The 24,603-nt window shown below is 26.2% G+C and overlaps 2 protein-coding genes across 3 annotated transcripts in view; one reads left to right on the forward strand and one right to left on the reverse strand.

The window, feature by feature from the left end:
* The window catches only part of LOC107444292 (HMG coenzyme A reductase), a 94,419-nt gene extending 80,040 nt beyond the window's left edge, over window positions 1–14,379 (forward strand). The window contains exons 11-22 of the mRNA XM_071183680.1: window positions 1,711–1,964; window positions 3,819–4,013; window positions 5,552–5,695; window positions 6,989–7,074; window positions 7,649–7,720; window positions 8,868–8,973; window positions 9,067–9,173; window positions 9,952–10,015; window positions 10,106–10,246; window positions 11,224–11,382; window positions 12,370–12,524; window positions 13,958–14,379. Coding sequence (XP_071039781.1) covers window positions 1,711–1,964; window positions 3,819–4,013; window positions 5,552–5,695; window positions 6,989–7,074; window positions 7,649–7,720; window positions 8,868–8,973; window positions 9,067–9,173; window positions 9,952–10,015; window positions 10,106–10,246; window positions 11,224–11,382; window positions 12,370–12,524; window positions 13,958–14,030 — 1,556 coding nt within the window. The 3' untranslated portion in view covers window positions 14,031–14,379. The remainder of the gene's footprint in view (window positions 1–1,710; window positions 1,965–3,818; window positions 4,014–5,551; window positions 5,696–6,988; window positions 7,075–7,648; window positions 7,721–8,867; window positions 8,974–9,066; window positions 9,174–9,951; window positions 10,016–10,105; window positions 10,247–11,223; window positions 11,383–12,369; window positions 12,525–13,957) is intronic.
* An 18-nt stretch (window positions 14,380–14,397) lies between these two features.
* LOC107444282 (mitochondrial ribosomal protein S29) overlaps window positions 14,398–24,603 on the reverse strand; it is a 33,233-nt gene continuing 23,027 nt past the window's right edge. For both annotated transcript variants that reach the window (XM_043039642.2, XM_071183675.1), the window contains exons 8-13: window positions 24,402–24,481; window positions 22,239–22,326; window positions 21,531–21,590; window positions 19,436–19,534; window positions 16,604–16,718; window positions 14,398–14,536 (exon numbers count right to left, since the gene is read on the reverse strand). In XM_043039642.2, the coding sequence (XP_042895576.1) occupies window positions 14,451–14,536; window positions 16,604–16,718; window positions 19,436–19,534; window positions 21,531–21,590; window positions 22,239–22,326; window positions 24,402–24,481 (528 nt within the window). In that variant the 3' untranslated portion in view covers window positions 14,398–14,450. The remainder of the gene's footprint in view (window positions 14,537–16,603; window positions 16,719–19,435; window positions 19,535–21,530; window positions 21,591–22,238; window positions 22,327–24,401; window positions 24,482–24,603) is intronic.

Here is a 24,603-nt window from a genome sequence, read left to right on the forward strand (position 1 = left end):
TATCTACCACTGGGGATATTTTACGTCAGCACTGTGGTCGGTGAGGCGAAAAGTCACCTCATAGGGAAGCAAGTGCTCTGTCCCCTCAACTCTTTTCAAGTAGTATTAAAAAATGAGATCACAGATGCTTTTAATTTTTAAAAACTGTGGCTTTTCTTTTTATGAATATTTTGTATAATTTTCTTAACCAGCATGGAGTGTGCTAATTGGAAATGGACTAACTATTATAAACTCACATAAGTTATAAAACTAGCGTGCTACTTGCTTAAAAAGTATTATTTCTTGCATTGAAAAAGGCCTTCAAAGAACAGCATTTAAGAGAAGTCAAAGGACAATTTGAATGTTTTAGCGAGCATGCTTTATATTGAATTTTGTATATTTGGTATTTTAGTACTTTTTAAAAAAAAATTTATAAATAGAATATCTGTTAAATGATTATTCATACAATCAGTTCGTGAGTCTTGTAATCCAAAAAATTGAAATAAAAAAATAAACTATAAAGTTTTATCTGTAAATGCTTTTAAACATTTTTTTAAAATAAAAGAGTGTATTTATTGATATTGTGATTTACTTTCTTACATAAAGTGAATTTCAATTTTTATTCACTAATAATCTTATATAATACTTCTTAGCCTTTTGAAGAACCATTTTTTTTATAAAAGCATCAGATCAGTCAAAGCGCCCATAGAGAAAAGCAGCAAAATTTCCATACAACATTACTAATTAGATTCAGACCTATTTCAACCACAAAATTGAGTATTGCATATATTAAGTTTAGAATTATTATGGAGCTCTTGTGAAGAAAAAATAATTTACAGCTAATGAGCAAACTTTACAAAGCAGTTATTAATTATATTTTTTGTACAATAATTAAAAACTGATTTTTGAAATGCAAATATGTTATTTCAATGCGTTGCAGTGTTATAATTATTTTTCATTATATCATCTATTAAAAAAAAATAACATTTGTCTGATCATACCTAGAATTCGATAATTTATCAGTCGGTTAAAGCTTTTGTGGTAATGCAGTTTAACGAGTGGCTATTGATAAAACTTGTAAAGCTTAAACATATTTGTTGTTCTACTGATTTTTTATTTATTTTTAAGACTGTAGATTAGCAATGCACAATCTTCAGCCCAGAGGTCAAGTGCAACCTAAAATGTGTGACTCTATGTCTTCCTACAAAAAATTAATTGGAAAGAAAATTAACAGTATAGCTGTTGAAAAAAATTATACTATACTTTATGATATACTTTTAAAAAAGTGCCAATTTATTGCAGTAAAATTCCAAAATTTAAAGATACATATTCAGAGTGACAAAAGATTGAAATCTTTTGACATTTCGGTTTTTATAGATTTTTTATTTTAATTCTCTTTAACTGAAACATGTAAAAAACAAAAGTGGATCAATAATTTTTTTTAATGTTAAAATTGCATGCAATTTATATATAATTAAAAATTATTCAAATTATTATTCCACAGAGAGAGTTTGAAAATGCTGTAATTTATTTATTTATTTATATTTTTTAAAGAATACAAAGTGATCAAAACATGTGTTTCGTCTGAAAGCCAAAATTTTTTTCTTATAGCCACCCTTTTCCCAAAACAGTTTGTTTTTCAATTCATCGATAAACATTTCCGTAGACATTGTGCATTTGTGGAGAATATTTTAAATGAATAATTAGACATTTCACTCTGTCTCCCCTCAGCTCTTTCTTGCGGCAGCCAAGAAATATCAAAGTTATCACCTGTCAAATCTTCCACTCACTTTGATGTGAAACAGTCAACTAGAGAAGTTTCCTTCACTGTTGGACCTTCCGAAGATAAGAAGTCTTCCACCGCCGATAAGCCAACACAAACAGAAGGTTTTCCCGAACCAAGTGAAGGAGAAGATGCGGATGATGATGTTTTCCCCCCTGTTGTGCGCACCCTTGAAGAATGCAAAAAAGTTCTTGCTTCTGAGGTTAGTTTCATTAAGTCAGATTCAGTTAGAAAATAAAATGACTACATCAAATTTACTGTTGTTTAAATTTGTTCATAACTTATTTTAATTATTATATTTTGATGGTGTTTGCATTTTTACATTTTAGTTTATGAGTTCTCTATTTTGTTGGTAAGAACTTGCCAAACTTTTCTAAGTTGTGGCACTCCTGCAAGGCTTAATATCGCCTCACAAAACCCCAATTTTTCTATATCTGTGTTCTGGTTCATATACTTATTATACTTAGTATGTTTTATGTATGTATATATGACTAGAAAGCAGTAACTGTAGAAGTAATGACAATATTAACATAGTTTATGGTGTTTATAGATCTCGTACTTTGAATTACCCAAGTACTTTATGGATGTAATACATAAAGTTATATTATTAATAAAAAGGTATTTATAATAATAAATATAACATAAATATTAATGTCGCCGAGCTCGCCAAAAATAAAACTAATTTGTACAATGCAAGCAAAACTGCTCTTTCTAATGATTTGTTAACTACACTGCAGTGAAAGGCAGGTGGACTTTCACAAGAAAGAACACAGCTTTTTTTATGTATTGATGATCTTCGATACTGATTATTTTTTTCATCTTTGAGACAAGTTTGGCAGCTAAAACATTGAAATATCGCCAATTTGGAATATATAATATTCATATCTTTCTTAGATCAAGACAAGTTGCCAGTGGCATTTTATTGACACCCGATTTCATCCAGCTTCTTCCTTTAGGATGATCACTCATTTAACCGCTTGATTGCATCTTTTAAAGGGAAAATCTTGTTATCAGGGGTCTGTCCAGACATTTTGTGAAAGGTCCGGTTTTTGTGAAAAAATTACTCACATTTTTCAACCAGGGTCCTGCTTTTATGAATTTGTGCAAATAGGATCCAGTTATTGCAAAAAGCTTTTTCAAGGAGTTTTTAAATTCTAAATAGATACAAGATTATGCTCAGCACTGTAAAATTATAATTAAAAAAATTAAATTTTCAAAAATAAACAGCAATTTCTGCTTCTAAATTAGAGATGCAACATAGAAATATTTGGTATTTAGCCTACACTGCTGAACACATAATATTCATTTCGGAAGAATAATGGGAGAGTTGTCTGCCGAAGACAAAACTTAATTCGTTTACACCCATCTTTCTTGTTTTCTGCCCTGGGAAGGGTTTATTCAATTAACAAAACAATAAACAAATTTGTGAAGGGACCCATTAAAAGAAAAATCATTTTGTGAAGGGTCCGTTTTTATGAAAAGAATTTTTCACATACAAATTTATGCATTGTTGTTTAATATTATGACTGCTGATCATTGCATTAACTTTTTTGCATATCTTGCTTGATATAACTACTCACATTTCTATTTCAATATTTATTTCCAAGCAACATTTGCTTTCTTGAACAGCGACTTCTGAAAGTGGAGCTTCATACTTGTCAATGTGAACACTTAACAGCGTTTTCACTTAAAGAATAGGGTGTTCATTTCGTACAAATTAAAATATTTTTGATGAGCGATTTTAAAACCTTTTCAATAGCACCAGATTACTGCTCAGGGTCGTTATTAAGGGGCAAAAAGTAACTTTGTGAAATGCGTTGCTGTGATGTCTCTTTGTAATATTCCTGTTAATTAATGATTAGTTAATGGTTTGAAATAATATAAATTATATTTATTCTTCTTTATATAGTATTAAGTTAATATTTTAAAATAATAGGAAATAGAAATCAAAGCTAAAAATGTGTTTGCATTAAAAAGAATTTAAATTTTTTTTCTTATTAATAAATTTACTTATTTTAATTAAAAATTTCAAAATCTGTGATAACATATTTTATAGGCTGGGGGTGCTGGTCTTACTGATGAGGAATTAGTTATTTTAGCTGATAAAAGACTCATTCAGCCTCATAAATTGGAAATTATTGTGAAGAATCCCAAAAGAGGTGTGATACTCCGTAGAAAACTTTTTAACAAACAAGCAAAACGAGGTCGGATATTAGAATCTCTACCGTATGATAATTATGATTATAAAATGGTAAGTTTTACTTTTTCTTTATTATTCAGTTACAGAGTAAAATTCTTTTAGTAATTGTTTCCCAAATATGTTTTTTTTCCCACAAAATTTGAAGAACATTTTGTTGCTAATAATATTAGTAGATTTAGTATTAGTATTACTAATAATAAGTATTTTTAAAAAAAGTATATTTCAAGTTTAAATTGTCCTTCTCATATATTTTGGGAATGATTTGTAGACTTTCGGGAGAATTTAGAGAAGAAAAAAATTTTAACCATAAAATTTAAATGCTGTAATATTATCTAAATACCAATGAACATGAAATTACTATGAAGGACTAAACAATTAGAGAAAATTAAGTAATGATTGTAGTGAAAGTTTTGAATAGTTGTTTCATTGTCTGTACATTAAAGATTCATAGTTATAAATAATATTAATGTAATAATTGTTTAATACATTTCTACATTCTGCTGTGGGCTACAACATTGATTTGTAGTTTTAGTATTTTATCTTCCACCTATTATTAAATAGAGTTGTAATGCCATTTCACATTCAAATAAGTTTTAAAAAATGTTGGTGAATTTTATATTTAGGTGATTATTAAGCTGAAGTACTAATTCAATCCTGTTTTTAGAATCTTTTCAGGAAAGACAAAACCATCTTTCAACAAAAACATGTATGAAAAAACTTTGTTATTTTAAGAAAGACCCTTTGTCCACAATTTATTTATTTTTTTAAAATGTTCAATTTTTAAGATTTTGTTTTTAATCTTCAAAAGAAAAAAATTGTTTGTGATAAAGCTAGATTTAATAATAATCTTCAGTTTAGGTAGAATTTTTTAAAAAAAAGACATGTATTTTATTTTATTGTTGAGCTTTTGGAGCCCCATCCACCACCATAACTTTTATTTTATTTTTGACAGTAATTGAATTCAATAATTATATTTTGAAAGTGTTAATATTTATATTTGAAGTTTAGAAAATTGTTTTATTTATTTATTTTTATCTTCCTCATCCACCACCATGATTTTTATTTTATTTTTGACAGTAATTGTTATTACAATTATTATATTTGTTAAAATAATTTTTTTAAATATATCTTTTTAGTGAATTTTATTAAAATATAACCAATTTTAAAATATAATTTTTCTCAAAATGTCATTGTATTTTATCAAAGTTTCTCGAGGAATTAAAGGAAGAAAGAAAAAAAAAATTCAGATTGATTTGTACCTAAAATATGTCTTTTATAAGATAAGCAATTATGTTAGAAAAAAATAATGAAAAAAAAATCTTATGAAAAGTACAAAGAAATTTAACAACAAACGAGTTGGATTCTTCAAACAAGTTAGATATTTTCATGTACATTATTTCCTATGTTGGAGCTTTTAATAATACGTAATTTTTATTGAAGATAAATCTTTTCATGATAATATTCTTATTAACTTCTATAATTTGTCCACATATATTGTATTTTTAAAATAATCAAATTGTAAATTTTAAATTGGTTTTAAAAAAAGTATTGTTTGAAATAAGTTTTTTTTTAATTATTTGCATCTGAAGGTTATGGGATCATGCTGTGAAAATGTGATTGGATATGTGCCTATACCATTAGGAGTTGCAGGGCCACTACATCTGGATAATGAAGAACTGTATGTTCCCATGGCAACAANTCTTGGTTTTTGGAAAGGTTATACATTGTGTTTTGTTATCACTAAATTTAAGATTATTATTATGAGCCCAGGATGACAGTTCGGAGAGACAGAAGGTGGCCAATTGGTCAAAGCGATAAAGAATTGGATGTCTTTTAATTAAATTGCTGCATTAATTAATTTTAGTTAACGAAATTACTTTCTTTCTTGGAGTGTGTTAAACACATTTAAAATTACATGTTTAAAAATCTTTTGATTCTTAACATTGAAAGTACAGATTAAAGTAAATATTTAATGCTGTCTTAATATAGACTTGCATAGCTGTAGAAAGTAAATAAACATGATTTTTTTCAAAAAGAAAAAAAAGCAAATGTTAATTAAAATTCTACCTTTTGATTAAAAAAGCATGGAATTCAAATCTACATTATAGTTTATTGATGGAAATTTCTACGTTTCTAAAGCTCGAGGTAATATTAAAAAGAAATTACCTTAATATGTCAAAAATAGAAAGAAAAAAAAAGAAGCTGAGTTCAGATATTTTTTCCTGATATAGTGCCATTCTTCCCTTACAAAGTCTATTTGAAGCAGTAGGGTTTATTAACTGGTATTTTTTTTTCTTCTTATAATATGTTTACGGTATCTTTGAAATTATCAGATTTTCTTTTGTGAAAAAAATTCCAATGAGTACATAGATTTTTTTTAAATGTATTTTAGCTTAACTTATGTATGATTAAAAATGAATATTTTAACATAAAAATTTATTGATTGAATATTTATTTTTTGATGAATGACAACATTTATAAACACAATCTGTTGCATTAATTTTGCCATTTTATAAATCATGAGGAAAAAAAAAAGAGATCACAATTTTAAATTAAAATTATGGTGTGCTAATTGAAACTTTGTGTTGTTACTAGTTAAAGTAGTATTCTTTAAATTATCTATTTTATCTTGTCTTTTAATTTCAATCATGCCCTTGTATCAAAATGGTCGCTATGCATTATAATGAAAAATTATTTTAGTAAGTTAGAGCTTCTAAAATATTGTTATAATATAGTTTTACTATTAATTTAATTTTGATTAAACATTTATAAGGTTTTTTTAATCATAAATTAAAGCTCTTATAGTGTTTTTGAATAGAAATCAAAAAAATCTGATTTAAATCAAAATAATCCGATTTAAATCAAAATAATCCGATTTTTTTTAAGAAAATCAAAAAAATCACGAACCCTGGTTATTAATGATGTTTAAGTAAGTGAGTGAAATCTATAGTTTTAATTTTATTTACCAGAACTATATCTATATTCAAACAGTTTTTAACTATTAATGTTTAAAATGTCTTTTGTAGTTGTCAGGCGGAGTAAGAAGTTGCCTATTAGGAGACGGCATGACTCGAGCACCAGTGATTGAAATGCCTACTGAAATTGAAGCTGGGTTAGTGATATCTTTTGGTTATTTAACATAAATTGATGCCAATTTTATCCCATATATGTAATTGAATAACACATTTACGATTATCTACTTTCTCTTTTCTTTGTTGAAAATAATAACTTCAAATAAAGTAGCATTGAGTAGGTTTAACTTTTCTGAATGGCACAATGCCATTTAAAAAATTTATTGTTAAAATGCTTGAATTTAAAATTTTTAGCTTCATCTTTTTATTTCTAAACAGTGTCACAGTATTAGATATTCTACCCACAAAAAGCGTATGGGTATACTTAAATGAAAAAGTTTATTGTTTTCTCAAGTTGAGCATTATTTGCACTTAGACCTACTGGTTTAAATATTTGCTGTATTGGAAGGTTAACTAGGGTTTACTGAATAAAAATACTTACAGTTTGTTTAAGTTTTGTGATTAAAAAGTTTTTATAACTCAGAAATGCCACCTTAAATGTCAACATAAAAAAATTATATGGTATGGGAATATAAAAATTATGGCAACTGACATGAACATATTTGTTTTTATTTTTGTTACATTATTTTAAGTAATTATTGTGTTTGTTTTTAGTCACATTAAACAGTGGGTTGAGAAAAAAGAAAATTATGAAGTTTTAAAAGCAGCCTTTGATTCTACAAGTCGGTAAGTGTTTTCCTGAATTACATGAAAACATCTTTCACAATTTAAATGAATAATTATATAATATATATATGCAATATAAAGAATAATAATTGAAAATATGTTATATTATCTAAGCATATATTAATACTGAAAAACTATGAATAATTGTAAAAAAATATTTAAAATTTTAAAAAATTCCAACAGTTTTTAATGCTACATTTCTTAAGTAATATAGAATTATATGAAGAAGTGGGAAGTTGATTTCGCTTAAAAAATGTCATGTTGAAATTTAGAAATAATTAAAACTGCATTAGTAAAAAATAGATGAATTTTGTCAAACTGAGTAAAAAAAAATCTTCAAAATGAAAAGAGCTATCCCTAGCACAAAGTTAAAAAGCTTTGCATTTTGTATGAGAAAAATGCATAATTTTAAAAAGAAATTTAATATAAAGAAATGCTTCAAACAAATGTATAGGGATATAACAGGGTTCCCATGGGTCAAGGAGAACAGAGAAAACCTGGAATTGTCAGGGAATTTTATTTTAACTCCAAAAATCAGGGAAAGTTTCAATTTTTTTTCTTCAAAAACTTGGAAAATAACCAGTCTTAAAATTTCCAGTATCAGTAATCAGTTATCGAGATTCGAGTTAAATAATTCTAAGATCTATTACAATTATTTGTTGTAAAAAGTTTAGCATTTTAGTCAAACTGAAATGTTCCCTTCCTCATTTAATAATATTTTTTTATACAGAAAATATAATATTTCACATTACATATAAAAGAATCAGGGTTTTCTGTTGAAAATATGGTTTCCATTGTTATTGAAATTTACCTGGTATACCTGGAAAAGTCAGAGATTTTTTCTTTCTGAAATTGGGTGGGAACCTTCGTATAATTATTCGAACAAACCATCAGGTTTAAATTGTAAAGCAGTAGTTGGTAATTCCTTTAAAATTTAAAAGCTGGTTTTGATAATTTTTTTTTATATAGAAAATGCTATTACACAATTTATTTTTGTTTTAATATTAGAGCTCATTTGCAATTTTTAAGCTCAGTTGTTAATGTAAAACATGTTATTTGCTAAATTTCACTGTTTTTTTTTATTCAGTTATTTTTTTATTGTAATTTTTTATTTTTTTTAAATTTAAGTTTTTGGTATTCCTTATAGGTTTGCTCGGCTGCAAAGTTTGGAAGTACAAACTGCTGGTCGTCTTGCATTTTTACGATTTAAAGCCACTACAGGAGATGCCATGGGAATGAACATGCTTTCAAAGGTAATATTAGTAGGATTTTATAAATTTGTGCATACCAGTTTATATTTTTCACTTTTCTTAATAATATCAATGATAACTCTTTTTTATGTGCAGGGTTCTGATGAAGCTTTAAATAAGTTGAGAGAAATTTTCCCAACTGTTAATGTTTTGAGTCTTAGTGGAAATTATTGTACAGATAAAAAGCCAGCAGCAATCAATTGGTAAGATTGCAGTGTTAATTTTTTAAAGTTTAACATAATTTCTACAAAACAAGTAAATCTATCTATCTATCTATATTTTTTTTTTGTCAGAAAAAGAAGTACTGAAGTATAAAGGAATATAGCAAAAATTTATTTTGCAGTTCCGAATTTTTATTTTACTGCCAGGAGACTAATAATTGTAGGTCCACATACATGACCCTTAGGTTTTAACTAAGTAAAATAATATAAATATTTCAAATGTTAAATTGCTTGCAACTAAGAAACAAAAGTTTATATATGTGTACGAAGGCTACGAGGTAATGAAGGGGTTAAATGAGCCCTATTATTTAACTGTTTGTTCTTTTTCCTAATTTTACCCCAAAAACAAAATATATAATATAGGCCAATTAAGGGAATATGAAATAATCTGTATCAATTGACAAGAAATTTTATGCTAAAGATTTTTTTGAAACATTGGATTAAAAAATTAAAGGTATTTTAATGTACGATGAACAATTTTAATTTTAAAAATTGATGGAACCATAGGAACAAAAATTACATCTGCAGTTGTCGGTAACTGCGGTGGCGCATAATCAGTCTTATGCAAAATAACTCTTTTTCTAAATAAACTTTTTTTTTATCAACAATGATTCCAATATCTTAATTGTGGCTCACCTAATTTGAAAAACAGCACACATATTTGAAGCCCCAAGCATTGGCTCTAATTATATAGCTTTTAAAAGTTAATTTTGTGTGTACAAATACAATTTTGCTTTAATGAATTAAATATGTTTCATAGGATTCAAGGTCGTGGAAAAGAAGTAGTGTGTGGTGCCCAAATACCAGCCAAAGTTGTCAGAGAGGTATATTGTGTTTAATGTAAAAAATAAGCTAATTGTGCTTATTATGTGAACAAATTTATACAAGTTACTGAATTTTTGTTTTACGCATAGGTTTTAAAAACTGATGTCTCATCTTTGGTAAAATTGAATATAACGAAAAACCTCATTGGTTCTGCTATGGCAGGAAGTATAGGTGGATTTAATGCTCAAGCAGCAAATATTGTTACGGCCATTTATCTGGCTACTGGTCAGGTAAGAACTATTAAATATTAAACGTATCTATGAACTGTAATTTTTTTTCCCCTACATTTTGATTCTTCCAAGTGTTTCCCAAAGAATGATTCCTAATCAAGAGATAATTACATTGTTTAAAGGAAGGAATAATGTTGCTTTTTTTTTCCTACTGCATCTTTAGAAAATGTTATTTACAAAATACTTTTTTGAGCTTTTTAATGAATTAGATTTAGCATGAAATCCATCAAAAACTATTTCTGTTGGAAAAGTTGTGCATGTTGCACAAAAGGAATTTCTTGAATATAAAATGGATTTTTAAACTATAGAGATATTTGATGAGTATAACTTAATATTTTTTAACAATTGAGTGGAAATATTAAATATGTTACTTTAAAAACAACACTGCAAAATTAGAAGTAAAATATCAGTTTCATTATTCTGAAATATATATATATATCATATCACTTACTTAATTTTACGATGTTTAGTTCACTTTACTAAATTTTTGTAAATTTCAGCAACATATTATTCTTATTTAAAAAAGCTGCTTCATTATCATTTATTTTTATCATTTTTCTTTTTCTTTCTTTTTAAAAAGTGCCATATTTCTATCAAAATTAGTTTGCCATTTAGTAGCAAATATAAATAAATATCTATAAGATTGTAAGTAAATATTTACTATATTCTTGTATGCTTTCTTTTTTCATGATAAACTGACCTCATATTATATATACAGACATATACCAACCATTTTTTGTTTGATGGCAGGTCGTTATAATCAAACATTAATTTTATGTATCCGGAAAATCTAACAATTTTTAAACAAATCTTTAAAATTCCTCAAAATGAATATTATTTTTGTTTTACATAAATCAATATTCTATAGGTAGCGAGAAATAAAAATTAAGTAAATTTTAACAAATAATAAGTGGTATTTATGCGTTGTGAATCACATGATTTTAAAGTTTAATAATATATGTTAAAAATATTTACAGGATCCTGCTCAAAACGTAACCAGTTCCAACTGCCTGACACAGATGGAAGTTTGGGGAGATGATGAGAAAGATCTCTATATCAGCTGCACAATGCGATCAATAGAAGTGGGCACAGTTGGTGGAGGAACTTTCTTACCTGCTCAATCCTCTTGTTTAGAAGTAAGACTGAAATTTTAATTTTCATTTAGTTTTTTGAAAGATAATTTCACTTCTAAAGATAAAAAATAAAAAAAAATTCTAATTTTACTTTTAAGAGAATTTGATAACTTAAGTTTAATTTTTGGTTATGCTGCTCAACTATCAAGGAGGCTTGTAGATTATATCAGAGAAAATTTCATCATTATCTACATAAAAAAATGGGATGAATTTTAAATTGAATCCTTTTGTTTAGAAATCCATTTAATTTATCATCAAGTACGTTTAAAAATTCAGTTTACCACGTAATAATGTCAATGAGTTAAAAAGTGATATGAACAATGGAGATAAACCACTTTTTTGTATTAAGTTAATGCTTTTGTATTAAGTTAATGCTAAGCTCAATATTAAAATTGTATTGTTTTCCCCAATCTTTCTGGCTTGATACATCACTATATTTTTCCATTCCTCCATGAAAACAAGTTTTTCCCAATGCTTGATTCAGGATTTTCTGAGTTAAATTACAAAGCTGCAAATTTTTTTAATAAAAATGAGTGGAAAAAAAAGAGTAATGAGTCTGATGTGGATTGGCTATTTGTAAAATAATATAAAATGCTTATAACATTACTCCTTAAGTCTTACAAAATAGCACTAGTTTGACTCCATTAAAAAAACTGAATTAAAGAAAGGGTTATTAATACACTCTCAGTATTAGATGCTAATGTTTAACATGACATAAAAAAAAAAGTTTAATGCTCAAATGTTTCATTATGTTGATAAATTTATTCTAAATAAATAGAAATTCATAATTTAACGTATATTACATTCACATAAATAAAAAAAATAATACACACTTTTTTTTAATGTTACAAAATATTTATATAACCTATTTTACCTGATACTATTATAATGTCTGAATCTCTTGTAGATTTATCCCTCCCCCTATAGTGCCTTATCAAAATTAATTTTCTGTTATAGCTATTATTGTGTATTAAAATGTTTTTTTTGTAGCTTTTAGGGGTAAAAGGTTCGTGTGAGGAAAGCCCTGGTGGGAATGCGTCTAAACTAGCAAGAATTGTTTGTGCTACCGTTCTTGCCGGAGAACTGTCTCTAATGGCGGCTCTTGCTGAAAACCATCTTGTGCAATCACATATGACTCATAATAGGTAATTAAATGATTTTGTCTTTCTGTTATAGCTTCATTTGTGTTAAATTTGAATGACATATTTAAAAAAGTAAACAATGGATTTTTTCTAAATCGTACCGACGAATCTAGGTATATATATATGACACAATGACAGTTTGTGCCTCAACTGATGTGCTATAAGTATTTTTCTTTTAAAACATCATGTGCACCAACAATTAGTATATTTTTATCTATCTTGTAAACCATTAAGATAAGTGTGTTAAAACCCAAACCTTAAATCAATAGTTATTTAGGCATTTGTTTTTGTGCACACTGTACATCTATTATTCTATTCTATTTTATTAGTTGACAGAAAAGGTGCTATTTTCCATTATTTGAACTTTAAATTGAGATGCCTTTCATTTGGTTATGCTAAACAAATGTAGAAATTGCATTAAAATTTCCACTTATAAATGTTTCTGTAAAACATTTAGTCATCTCATCTGATTGATGATGTTGTTTATTCCAATTGAATTTTATTCTGATTGAAAATGTGTGACTTGCAACTAGTTGCAATTATTCATTCTTATGAAATTACATGCTTTGGGTTGAACAAAATAATGTAAACACTTCTATACTAAGTCACTTTTTCATATTTGTCGAGAAATACTTAGAGAATTGTTTTAAAACTTTAGAACTGTTTAAGTCGTGGGATTTCTTGTATATATCAATAAAGTTACGTTTGCTTTTTTTTTTTGGTTTGAAAAGGTGCAATTAGTTACTAACAAAGAAGGATGTTTTTGAACACCTTATGCCAAAAATACAGTGATAAGCAATTATGTCGATTATCATATGAAATAACTACACAAAATTTCGTAAACCTATCTTAAATATTAGTGGAAATATGGACATTTTTATAAATAAAAAAAAAACTGATTTATTTGACTTATGTTTTCTAACTATAACTGCAGAAATATTCAATTAAATTAAATCATATTTTAGATTAATAATAAAAATATTTTAAAATTGTGCAAGATATGTAAGTAATCTTTTCATACTGTGCATGCGCAGAAAAACATATAAATCTTTTTTTCATAATTTTCGTTACGTGTTTGGTAACTTAAATATCTTGAAAATGCAAAAGTTTATAGCAAACTTCTAAGTAGCTTTTGTACTTTTTTATTGAAAGTTTCAAATGACAAGGGGTTTTCCACAAATTTCATTTTCTATCATAATGTCACTGTATTTTTTGACATAGGTATTCAAAAACATTTTTTTCCATTCATAATTGACGTCCCTCTAAACTTTATTGATATGTGTGAGATATCGCATGATTTTAAACACTTCTAAAGTGTTCATTGAAAAATATGAAAACATGAGTTAGTGTGGAAGAGTTTCCATAATTTTATCCAAACCTCTGTATTTTTATAATGTGTAGTAACGAAAAACATGTTTTTTTTGTTTTTTTGACAGGTCTTCTGTTAATATTGCATCAGCCGTACCTCGATCTTCATTAGATATCTCATCCAATGTTATATCAAGATAGCAAAAGCTATTTACAACACAGACTTAAAGCCAAATCTCAAAGTTTTCTTTTTCAATACAAGACTGCCAAATGGGCATTAGGAAACAGAATGATGTTCAAATCAGTGATAAGACAGCTACAGTTGACGAGTTTTGTTCCAAACTTAAATAATAATTTCCTTAGTTGAGTGAGCACATTTTTTTTTACCATCAAAGTATACAAGCTTTTTTTTTATTGTTAGAGAAAAGAAATCATTTGTAAATAGGAAGTTGATGATAAAAATAGAGCTTAATGTATGATTTACAAATGTAAAATAATCTATTTAATTAATGTAAAATAGTTTATTGTGTATTAAAGGAGTGTTTTTTAACTATGTATCATGTAATTAATTGTACTACATATGATTTATTTACATTATTTTAATGTGCAGTTAATACATATTTATAAAGGATCACATAACTTTTTCAACATCATAGGATTGTTACCACTCAAAAATTTTAGTTGTTGCCTGCCTTCATCGGATCTAGCTGCAAAGTAAAAAATATATATATTTAAGGAATATTTAGTAAAGTAACATTTTATAAATACTAACACTCATATTAGCTTTTAGTTTTTTTTTTCGTATAACACTTCTTCCAAAAGTTCAAATTATTGAATACAATTTTACTAGTTTCTCCCTGCATTTTAAATATTTTTTGATAATTTAAATAAGTAATATTGCTTAATGAATTAAAACTGAAATGTTACTAGTAAACTTTGACAATTAAATAAAATATTAGTTCATTTTTATAGCTGTTTGCAGCTATAAGAAAAGGAAGATTTGGAATGTAGCACTCTGAATCTCAATAATTTTCTTATCAAATATACAATCAATTCACTGTTAGTTAAATGCTATTACTAAAGACTTTCCACAAGTTATTTTATATGTTTATAAAACTCTTTATTATAATGATTATTGAAATTTTCTTTAGTAGAGTTTTTATCGAAAAATAAAAAAGTGCATTAATCAAAGTATAGAGATTGAACACAGAATTACAAGACAAAAAAACTATTTTGCTAAAAACATTAATCTAAGAAAAGGAAGAATTATGTGCAAGGCTGCCAATTATCTAAACTTTGTGGAGGAAATTTCATCTAGTGTTAGCAAAGTTAATGCATTTAATATACAGTTCTTAGTTTTGCAAACCACTATATGTGAATGATTCGAAAGTTTATATGAAGAGCCATTTTGCTCCAGTTGTCTTGCAGTAAAGTAAATTAACCGAAATTCTAAAATCTTAAGATTTTAATTGTCTCTCATTCTTTAAAATGGTTGGCAGCCCTGCATATGGATTCTGACAATAGTTTACAAGTTATAAGAAAATAACTTATCTCACTAATGGTGCTTTAAAAAAATGTCCATGTTTTTATTATTATTTTACTATGTCTTTATTAAAATGCTTCCATATAATGGTAAAAAAAAAAGTTTTTAAATATTTTTTCATTTTGGACTAAATTAATATGGCATATACATACTATACAACCCAATATAAACACTTAAATGAACTTAATTTTGTTAAAATATAAAATTGTCAAAAGAATGTCAGTTCAGCTTTTGCCCCATTTTTAACACATATCACTTTGCATGACAAAAATTCTGCATTTGTGACAGATGCTCTGCTTTCGGCAAGAAATTTTATAAAGTAACATAATATTGAAAACGAAAAAAAAAATGCTTAATCTTGTTTACTTTCAAAGGCTCACCAGAAAGCCATTCAAACAAAGTGGTATGTTATAGGAACATTTGAATTATTTAAATGTAGTGGGGAGCAACATAACTTTAAATTTTTTTTACCAAGAATTAACAAAAACTTTTTCCACATCTCAGAAATGATGAGGCAAATATACTTTTAAATAACCTACTTTTTTAAACAATTTATAAAAAGGAGGGGAAAAAAACAGCTTTTAGAAAAAAGTTTCAAAAACTTGCATGCCAGGGGTCTGTTTAGAAGAAATTTGGGTCCGTTAACGGACCCTTCACAAAATATCTATTCATAAAAACGGACCCTTCACAAATTTTTTTATCTTCATGATTGTTTTGTTAATCGAATAAACCCTTCTGAGGGGGAAAATAAAAGAAAGATGGATGTAAACGAACTAAGTTTTGTCTTCGGCAGACGCTTCTTCCATTATTCGTCCAAAATGAATATTCTGTATTCAGCAGTATAGGCTAAATACCAAATATTTGTATGTTGCATCTCAAATTTAGAAGCAGCAATTGCTGTTTATTTTAGAAAATAAACAGCAGTTAAATAAACAGAAACAGCATAATCTTGTATCTATTTACAATTTAAAAACTCCTTGAAAAAGTTTTTTGCAATTACCGGACCCTATTTGCACAAATGCTTAACCTTGGTTGAAAAAATGTGACTTAACGTTTATTTTATATTCACAAATTAGAGTAATTTTTTCACAATTTTACAAAAATGGACCTTTCTCAAAATGTCTGGACAGACCCCTGCATGCAGTATTAAAAAATTTATAAAAATTCTCTTTTTGTGTCACCCTATCAACAAAAGTTTCCTTTCTTTGCAAGGAATAATTAGTAAACTTACCATGTTCAGATTGTATCCAAAGTCTATCACAGTAGTAATCTATAGTGCTCATCAGTTCTTTATCAGTAAATATGCTTGTGTTAATGGGAATGAAGGGATCTAAAAGTTCAAATCCCTATAAAGTACAGAAATAAAAGATAAGCATTAAAAAAATTTCCATTTTAATTACATTTTTTTAATAAATCTTTACTAGACAAAGTTTCGAGTATCATAAATGATATGATATATTGAACAACTTATAAATATCTGAGGCATGCAACTGCAAATTGTTTAACAATATTTAAAGTAATCAATTAAAAGAAAACAAAATAAATAATAAAATTATTAATTTTAAGAATAGAAAAAGTTGCAAGGAATGCTCACAAATTTAACTCCCAACATCTTTTCAAGTAAAAAAAAGGGAAGGGGGCTAAAAAAAGAACCAAAACTATGAAAATTTCAGCCAAAAAGGAGAAAAAAACAACCATGTTTGAAAGATGGATTAAATGTTTTTATAACATTCTTTTTGTTAATTAAAAAAATATAATTTTCTTTCATGAATTTATATTTATAAATATATTATATAAAATTATTTAAAACTATAAAAAAATATATATATAAAATTATTGCTCATAAACAATACATTGTATTGGTTTCTAAGATAATTAGAACATTACTTCAATATGTTTAAATTAGTAACAGCATTAGAATAGTTATGAGATATTTGTAAGAAATATTCATATTCCATTTGCAACAATTGTCTGTCATTTTATAAAATGCTAAGCCTACAAATCCCAACATGAAAAGTATATTGCATTTATTAATTTGCTGAAAGCATAGAGGAGAGTAATACATATATATCACATAGTTCTACAGTTATCTTTGAATTTTATTAACTTTAAAAAAAATATCAAAAAATTTCATTATTTCTAATTTTGTATTTATTTTAAAATATTTAGATTTCTGATATTCTGAATATAGATTTCTGAATATTCATGTTCTTTTCTAAAGTCAAACAAGCCATGCCAAAGCAGTTATTTCAGCTTGATTTTCAAAAAACTGATGGAATAACATGGATTTCCAAAACTACAAATGAGAATTTTAAGATTACTATAATTCTGAAAATGGTTGTCAACTTAAATTAGTGTTAAGCATGTGATCATACTGTAGTAGATAATAAGTCTAATAATTTTTGTTACGTCATTTTTTAAAGATAAATAGTAATACTCATCAACTTCAAAAGAATAAATGGATTTTTGAGATATTATAATTTTTAAAAAGTGGATTTGAGAAGAATTTCAGTTTCAAATATTTTAAATTATTTTTTTTATCCATTTTTGTTCTGTATTGAATAACTGAAATATGTGACACAAAATTAATTCATCAGTTAAGTATATCTATAGCAAAGGCATGGCATGAATCATACCAACTTGAAAATCACAGTTTAAAAGGAAGATTCATATTTTCTGGCTCCATATAATCAATTTGCTTCATTCAAGATTAAAACATTTAAGGATATAGTTCATTCTTAAAAAATCACAAGATTGGATATTTTTTACGAAGTCACTGAAAGTGATTGAGAAATGGTAACTAATTCAAAATATAAAATAATTTTTGATTTAACAAAAGCATTATAATGTGCATTAAGACACACAGAAAAAAAAACGATTTTTAAGTAATTTCACTAATTTAAAAGCAAAAGTACAAAGAGAATGTTGCTAAACTTTTTTATATAGCTTTATTTAAAACTTCTATCTTCATTGAAGTGTTTAATAAATTAGAATAACTATTTTTAAATGAAAAAGAAATCATATGTTTTGAAAGTGCCGAGCTCCATCCCACTATATTTATCACAGATTTCACTGGGAAAGTAAATAAAGAAAATGACCCCTAAATTCCACACTATAAAGATTTGTGATTGTTGAGTTGTTAACTCATACCCATAAAGTCACTTAAGTATCAAAAATTCTAAATTACTGTAGGTAAAAATCAAAAGCTAAAACATTTTTGCAGTTTAAAGTCTCTAAGTTCTAAATAGGTTAACACCAGAATTACAAAGTTTTATTATGGTGAATTACAATGCTCAAATATCAATCGAAATTAATATTTGAACATTAAAATGTGATAAATATGTAAATTGTAAACTGCATTGTGAATGTTAATTGAGAAATTTAGATTAGTTTTAAATTAGACCTCTCCCCAGTGTTTATTAATAATATTAGCTATTTTAAAAATTCATGTTAAAATGTCCATTTATCATCTAAAAATCAACAATTTAATAACATAACTGATTTATATTTTTAAAGAATGAACACTTTTAGTGAAAACTAGCATTATTTTAGATAGCTGTACAATATTAAAAACACATTGAAAAAATAAATAGAAAAAGAGCACTCCATGGCCCCTGAACATTAATTTCAAGTTAGCTCTTTCTGCATTTCAAAATGGTAGAGGAAATACAATTTGGGGATTTTTGGGGATTTAGACAAATAAAATAAATAACAATTGGGTAAATAATGGGATTTATTTAGGAATTATTTAACATAAATATGCCAAAAATATTAACTTATTAGAAAACAAATAATAAATAGAAATTAAACATATAAAAGTTCAGGTACTAAAACTAGCCAAATTTTATACAAAGAGTTATGAAAGAAATCATTTTAAATTAAGGAATAATGGTTATTTCATACAAGATTTAAAGTTACAAAAAATTGTAACAGGAAATCTACAAGGAATTGTAATTGTTCCTAAAATACATTTTTATATCTAACTAAATTCTTAGTGGTATTTTTTTATCCAATGTTCCATATATTTATAATGATTAATTAATAAAATATTCATAATTATTACTTCTTTCCCTAAAAGGTAATGTGGCGTACATTGAACATACAGCTTAGCATAACGGTCATGTGGTATCATATCAGCACTTGTAATAACTACAGCATTATTCTGTAAAAAATAAAATATTTAATTGGTATGCATTTAATACAATTTATCAATAAGTAATGAAAATAGTAATTGACACAATACCAGAATAAAAATTGTACTATAATTATGTTAAGACACATAAAGCCACATCATAAAAATTTTACACATTTCTAAATTGCTTATGCAATTAAATAAAAGTTCAGTTTTTCAAAATCACTAATAATATCTTTTAAAAAAATTGCTTTATTTTAAAAATACACTAAATTTTAAATTTTTTAAACAAAAAAAAACATTTTTTTTCTCAAAATTTTCATTGTTTAAAAGTGTTTTCCCTTCCGAATAAGTATCTGTTTGCTTTCTTCATCAAATCAAGATGTCAAAAATATAAAAAAGTATATAGCAAAAACATTACACCACATTAACTATAGTCATTAATGATAACATATTTAGTATCATGAAAATTTTAATGCAGCACCAATAGAAGTTAAAAGTTTGGGCCCCTTATAATTTATTATTTTTTTCTTTTCTGAATTTTTTCGAACATCTCAGGAACAAAATGAGTAAATCATATGATATTTTTGAGCACAATTGTAAATCACTCATAGTTTTTGACATTTTAATTTTTATTGTTTCCAAATATTCATTTTTTTATATAATAGTAATTTAGGAGAATCTCCTCTACAATCATAAAACTGTGGTATGAAGAATTTTCCTCATATTTAATTCTAGATAATATACTATCCAAATCTAGATAGATGGGTGTTTCAGCACAAAAAAAACCAAGGCTTTTTCTATATACAAAAGTAAATGTAGGAGTAGGTAGAAAATATAGGAGTGAGATTTTTTTTATGTTCACAATCATTTAAGAGGACCACCAGTTGTTTAAAACACTGTTATTCATTTGAAGGTAATTTCAATCAAGCATGTATCTTCTTTAATAATTATTATTTAATTTAATAATCACCAAACTAGTAAGACAAGCAACTATCTACATTATATTAAACTGTTTAATTTTAAATGATAAAGTACAAAGCTTAAAATAACTTGGAAAAATAGTTTCTAAAAATTAATAGTTTAAAAATGAATTAAAATATAATAAAATTATAGCTACCCTATATTTTGTAGTATAAGTCAACATTTCAAAACTCAAAAATTTGATGAAAGTCAGAGGATTGACTTATACATCAGTATTAAAGTCAGACATTTTTTGATCATAAAATATCGATGCATTGTAAACAATAAAACAGATAAAAATAACGCTGTTCGATTTATCACTTTCAAAAACTATTTCTGTTTCGTTATCATATAAAGTTTATTTTTTTTAAAAAAAAAACATACTTTAAATTACGTCAAGAATAAGTAAAGAAAAGAAAAACAATGAAAATTTTTAAAACATACCAAAAAGTTACAAAGTAAAAGATTCCAAAATATCATCTATGCAAGATTCTATAACATTAACAGTGTTGTCATACGTATCCCACTCTGCTATGTATTCTTCATCCTTTATATACTGAGTCCCACATAAAATTTTCTTTACCCCACCCAAAAAATCAAAAAAATTTTAAAAGATTTTACAACATTTGAAACCATTTTTGTTTATTGTCTAATTACATCATACACATCCAGTATCATGTCTTAGTATCATTTGACAAAACACACATTTGACATCTAGTATCATTTGACAAAAAACATGACATGTGGGCAAATGTATCATATCAAGATAGAACAATGTCAATGTTCAAAACAATGAAATAGGCTATTTTATAATCAAAATAGCTAGTCTACTTATACACCAGTATATATGATAATTTAGGAATGATTAACATACATTAAAAGGAGCCCTCAAACTATAATGACATGCAAAGGAAACAGATTATTGAAAAAAGGATTATTTATCTGAAAAAATTGGCTTGAACATGGCTTAACCAGCAGTACAAAGATAACATCAACAATTAATTACATAAAAAACAAATAATTATGCAAAAAAAATATTTTCAAAGAAGGTGAAACAACATACCCAATCATTATTTAAAAGTTTCTTCATGGCACGAACAATTGTAATATCATCTGCCAAAGCCTGAAATTAATGTAATAAGAATAAAAGACATAGTAAGCTAGCTTGTACATTTTGGAAAAGAATAAAATCTCAATTTGTTTGAATAGCACTCTGAATTTGAGAAATGACATACAACATATAGCTTAATTGTTAATTCATTTACTTTTATTAACTCAATTGTTTTAAATATAGAATAGTATAAAAAATAACTTACATTTAAACTTTGAAATTTAGACATCATGTTAATAAAGAACTATAAATAACATAATAGATAAACTATAATAAAAATAGCTCTAATCTATAAGATACAAAATTTGATTTCAATAAGATACAAAAATAGCAAAACCATCAGATTAAGTGAATCAACTTGAGCATTTATTTCACTGCAAGACTTACTGAACTAATTACATTAAAAAAAGATTAAAATATTATAGGAATTAAAATATTATTTAGCATGTAAAAAATTATAACTAATTTGATAAATTAAATAATATTTTATGAATTAATATCTTATAAGAACCTCAAGGACAGGTCAAAAAATAGAACAATTTAAATGCATAAAAATTTACTTTTGAAAGAGACAAAGTGTTTAATTTAAGTTAACATAAAATATGACATAAATTCAATAGTATAAATATTTTACCATTATTTAAAACAACTGTAACATACCACAGATTTATCGGCTTTTTTAAACTGAAATTTATTGGTTTTTGAAAAGAAAGCATTTACACCATCAACCACAACTGCTGTTTTGAACCTATATTAATAAAACAAATTAATTAATTAAACAGAAAATACAAAAGCCTCTTGTTTTGAAGTTTTTCAACCTCCTATATGCTTTAAACCAGAAGCAGCCACACTGTAGTGATCATCGACCCCTAAAATTTTATAATTCTCTTATCGACCCCCTCTGTAAAAAATTACACGAAAAAGCGTTACTTGTATCTTAAATTATTTATTTTATTTTGATAAAATTAAATTTTTACGTAAATCAATGAGAGGGATGTGGCCTCGGAATTCCACATTCAATTTATTTCTCTGCTTTGTTAAAAAAGAATTAGCAGGGCTATAGCTATATTCAACCATGCATGAGCTAAGGAATGCAAAATTTGTCAAATATTTATATTTGTTCAAAATTTACTCAGTAAAATTATTAAAAAGCATCTATGCTTTAAGGTCAACTGATAATTCACAAACTTACTTTTGCAAGAACCAGTCAATATTTTTACCTTGGGCAGAAAGTGAGGCGATAATTACCTCCAATGCATAATTTAAAATAATCACTTAATTTTTAGTGATGATTTCTATTATTTTCATTCTTTGTCGGTTGTAGCTAATTGTCGTATAATTGAAAAGGATTGAAAATCAACAATTCTTTAAATAACAATGGAAACTTAGACAAGTTTATTTTAACTTGAAAGCTTAAAATAACTGTCCATGCATGAATTTATGTAATATATNTATATATATATATATACTTTTTATCACTTAAGGCAGGATTGATTTCTGTAAGAAATTCTGTAACTGTTTCAAACAATTCAAAACATCTTTGCAAACACGCTTCTCTTGACATACATCATATTTATGTGAATGTAATAATACAGAGCTCTCATGGTACAGTACACAACCCGTTATCCGGAAATCAGAAAACCGGAAAACCAAAAAACCGGAACGAAATTCCATAAATTTTCCCGCCATTTAAAAAAAAAAAATTTTTTTTTTCCTCATAAGATTTTTTTAAAGATGCTTACCTTACCATAATTTTGAAAATAATCATTAGTGTATTACTCCATCTTTTTTCTTCTTTTTAAGATTCTTTAAAAAAAAAAACGGCTTTTTGTAGCGATTCAGAAAACCGGAAAAATCAGTTATCTGGATTAGCGATGGTCCCGATCGTTCCGGATAATCGGTTCCCTACTGCACTTAAAAAATTTTAAATGTCACATCAATATTGTTATAAAAGTTATATATACATTCTCATTATCAAAGGAGAAGTAATACTCATTGAGAGTTCATTGGAACCATAAATTTGCCCTTATTAACCACAGAGTCAATTAATGAGAGACCACACCTAATGAGGCCTTATTAACCTAATGAAAGACCATGGTACATTGAAGACTATAAATGATACTTATCACACAATAAAAACTAACTTTGTAGTTTTTAAAAAAAATCACTTTTGTAAACTAAAGAGAGAGTTTGATGAACGTTTGGAAAAGAGCTTTTTTGACATTAATAGATTTTCAAATCATGCAGTAAGGGCTCAAAATTATGATGAATATGACAAAATAATCAAAGATTATTTCAAAGAACGTTCATCTCCCTGCAGAACAATTTATGTCTAAGTTGCAATAAAAACTTTATATGCTGTTAATCTTTGTTCTATTATGTAGTCGTTTATACATAATTCAATTAATACTTAATTATTCAATGTTCCTTAGTTTGGAATTTTAGTTGGATCATGAAATTAGTGAACATTTAAAAAAAATTTCAGTTCAGTGAGAAATTATAGAATAATTTTAATGATACCCACAAAAAATTTATAATTATCAAAAGTTTTGTTACAGAACACTAGACATAATTCTGCTTCTGGGTTACAGAATATTCATTACAAAACTTTTTTTAAAAAAACTACATTACCGAACTTCTACAGATCTATACAGAATTTCTACAAAACTATTTACTACAGAAATTTTTAATGCACATTTTAAATTGATAAAAAGAAAATATAAAAGTGAAATTTAGGGGGGGGGGCGAACTTATAATTAAAAATCAGATTAATTTAAATATTAAAAGAAACTATGCTATGGGTAAGAGATAATTATGTTTTACCTGCCAGACTGCGAAAGAAGTTTAATTTCTTTAAGAAGTACTGCTACACAATCAGAAGCGTGTCTTACTCTTTCAATACCCTGCATAGAATAATTATTATTAATTGTTAAAAATTAAAAAGAAACTAGTTCATACATGAATAAAAGCAAAAAAGAAAATGGATACAAGTAGGCACTAAACTACAATGAACATAAACTATTGT

The sequence above is a fragment of the Parasteatoda tepidariorum genome, chromosome 7 (assembly GCF_043381705.1).
Source record: "Parasteatoda tepidariorum isolate YZ-2023 chromosome 7, CAS_Ptep_4.0, whole genome shotgun sequence".
In the NCBI taxonomy this organism is placed as follows: domain Eukaryota; kingdom Metazoa; phylum Arthropoda; class Arachnida; order Araneae; family Theridiidae; genus Parasteatoda; species Parasteatoda tepidariorum.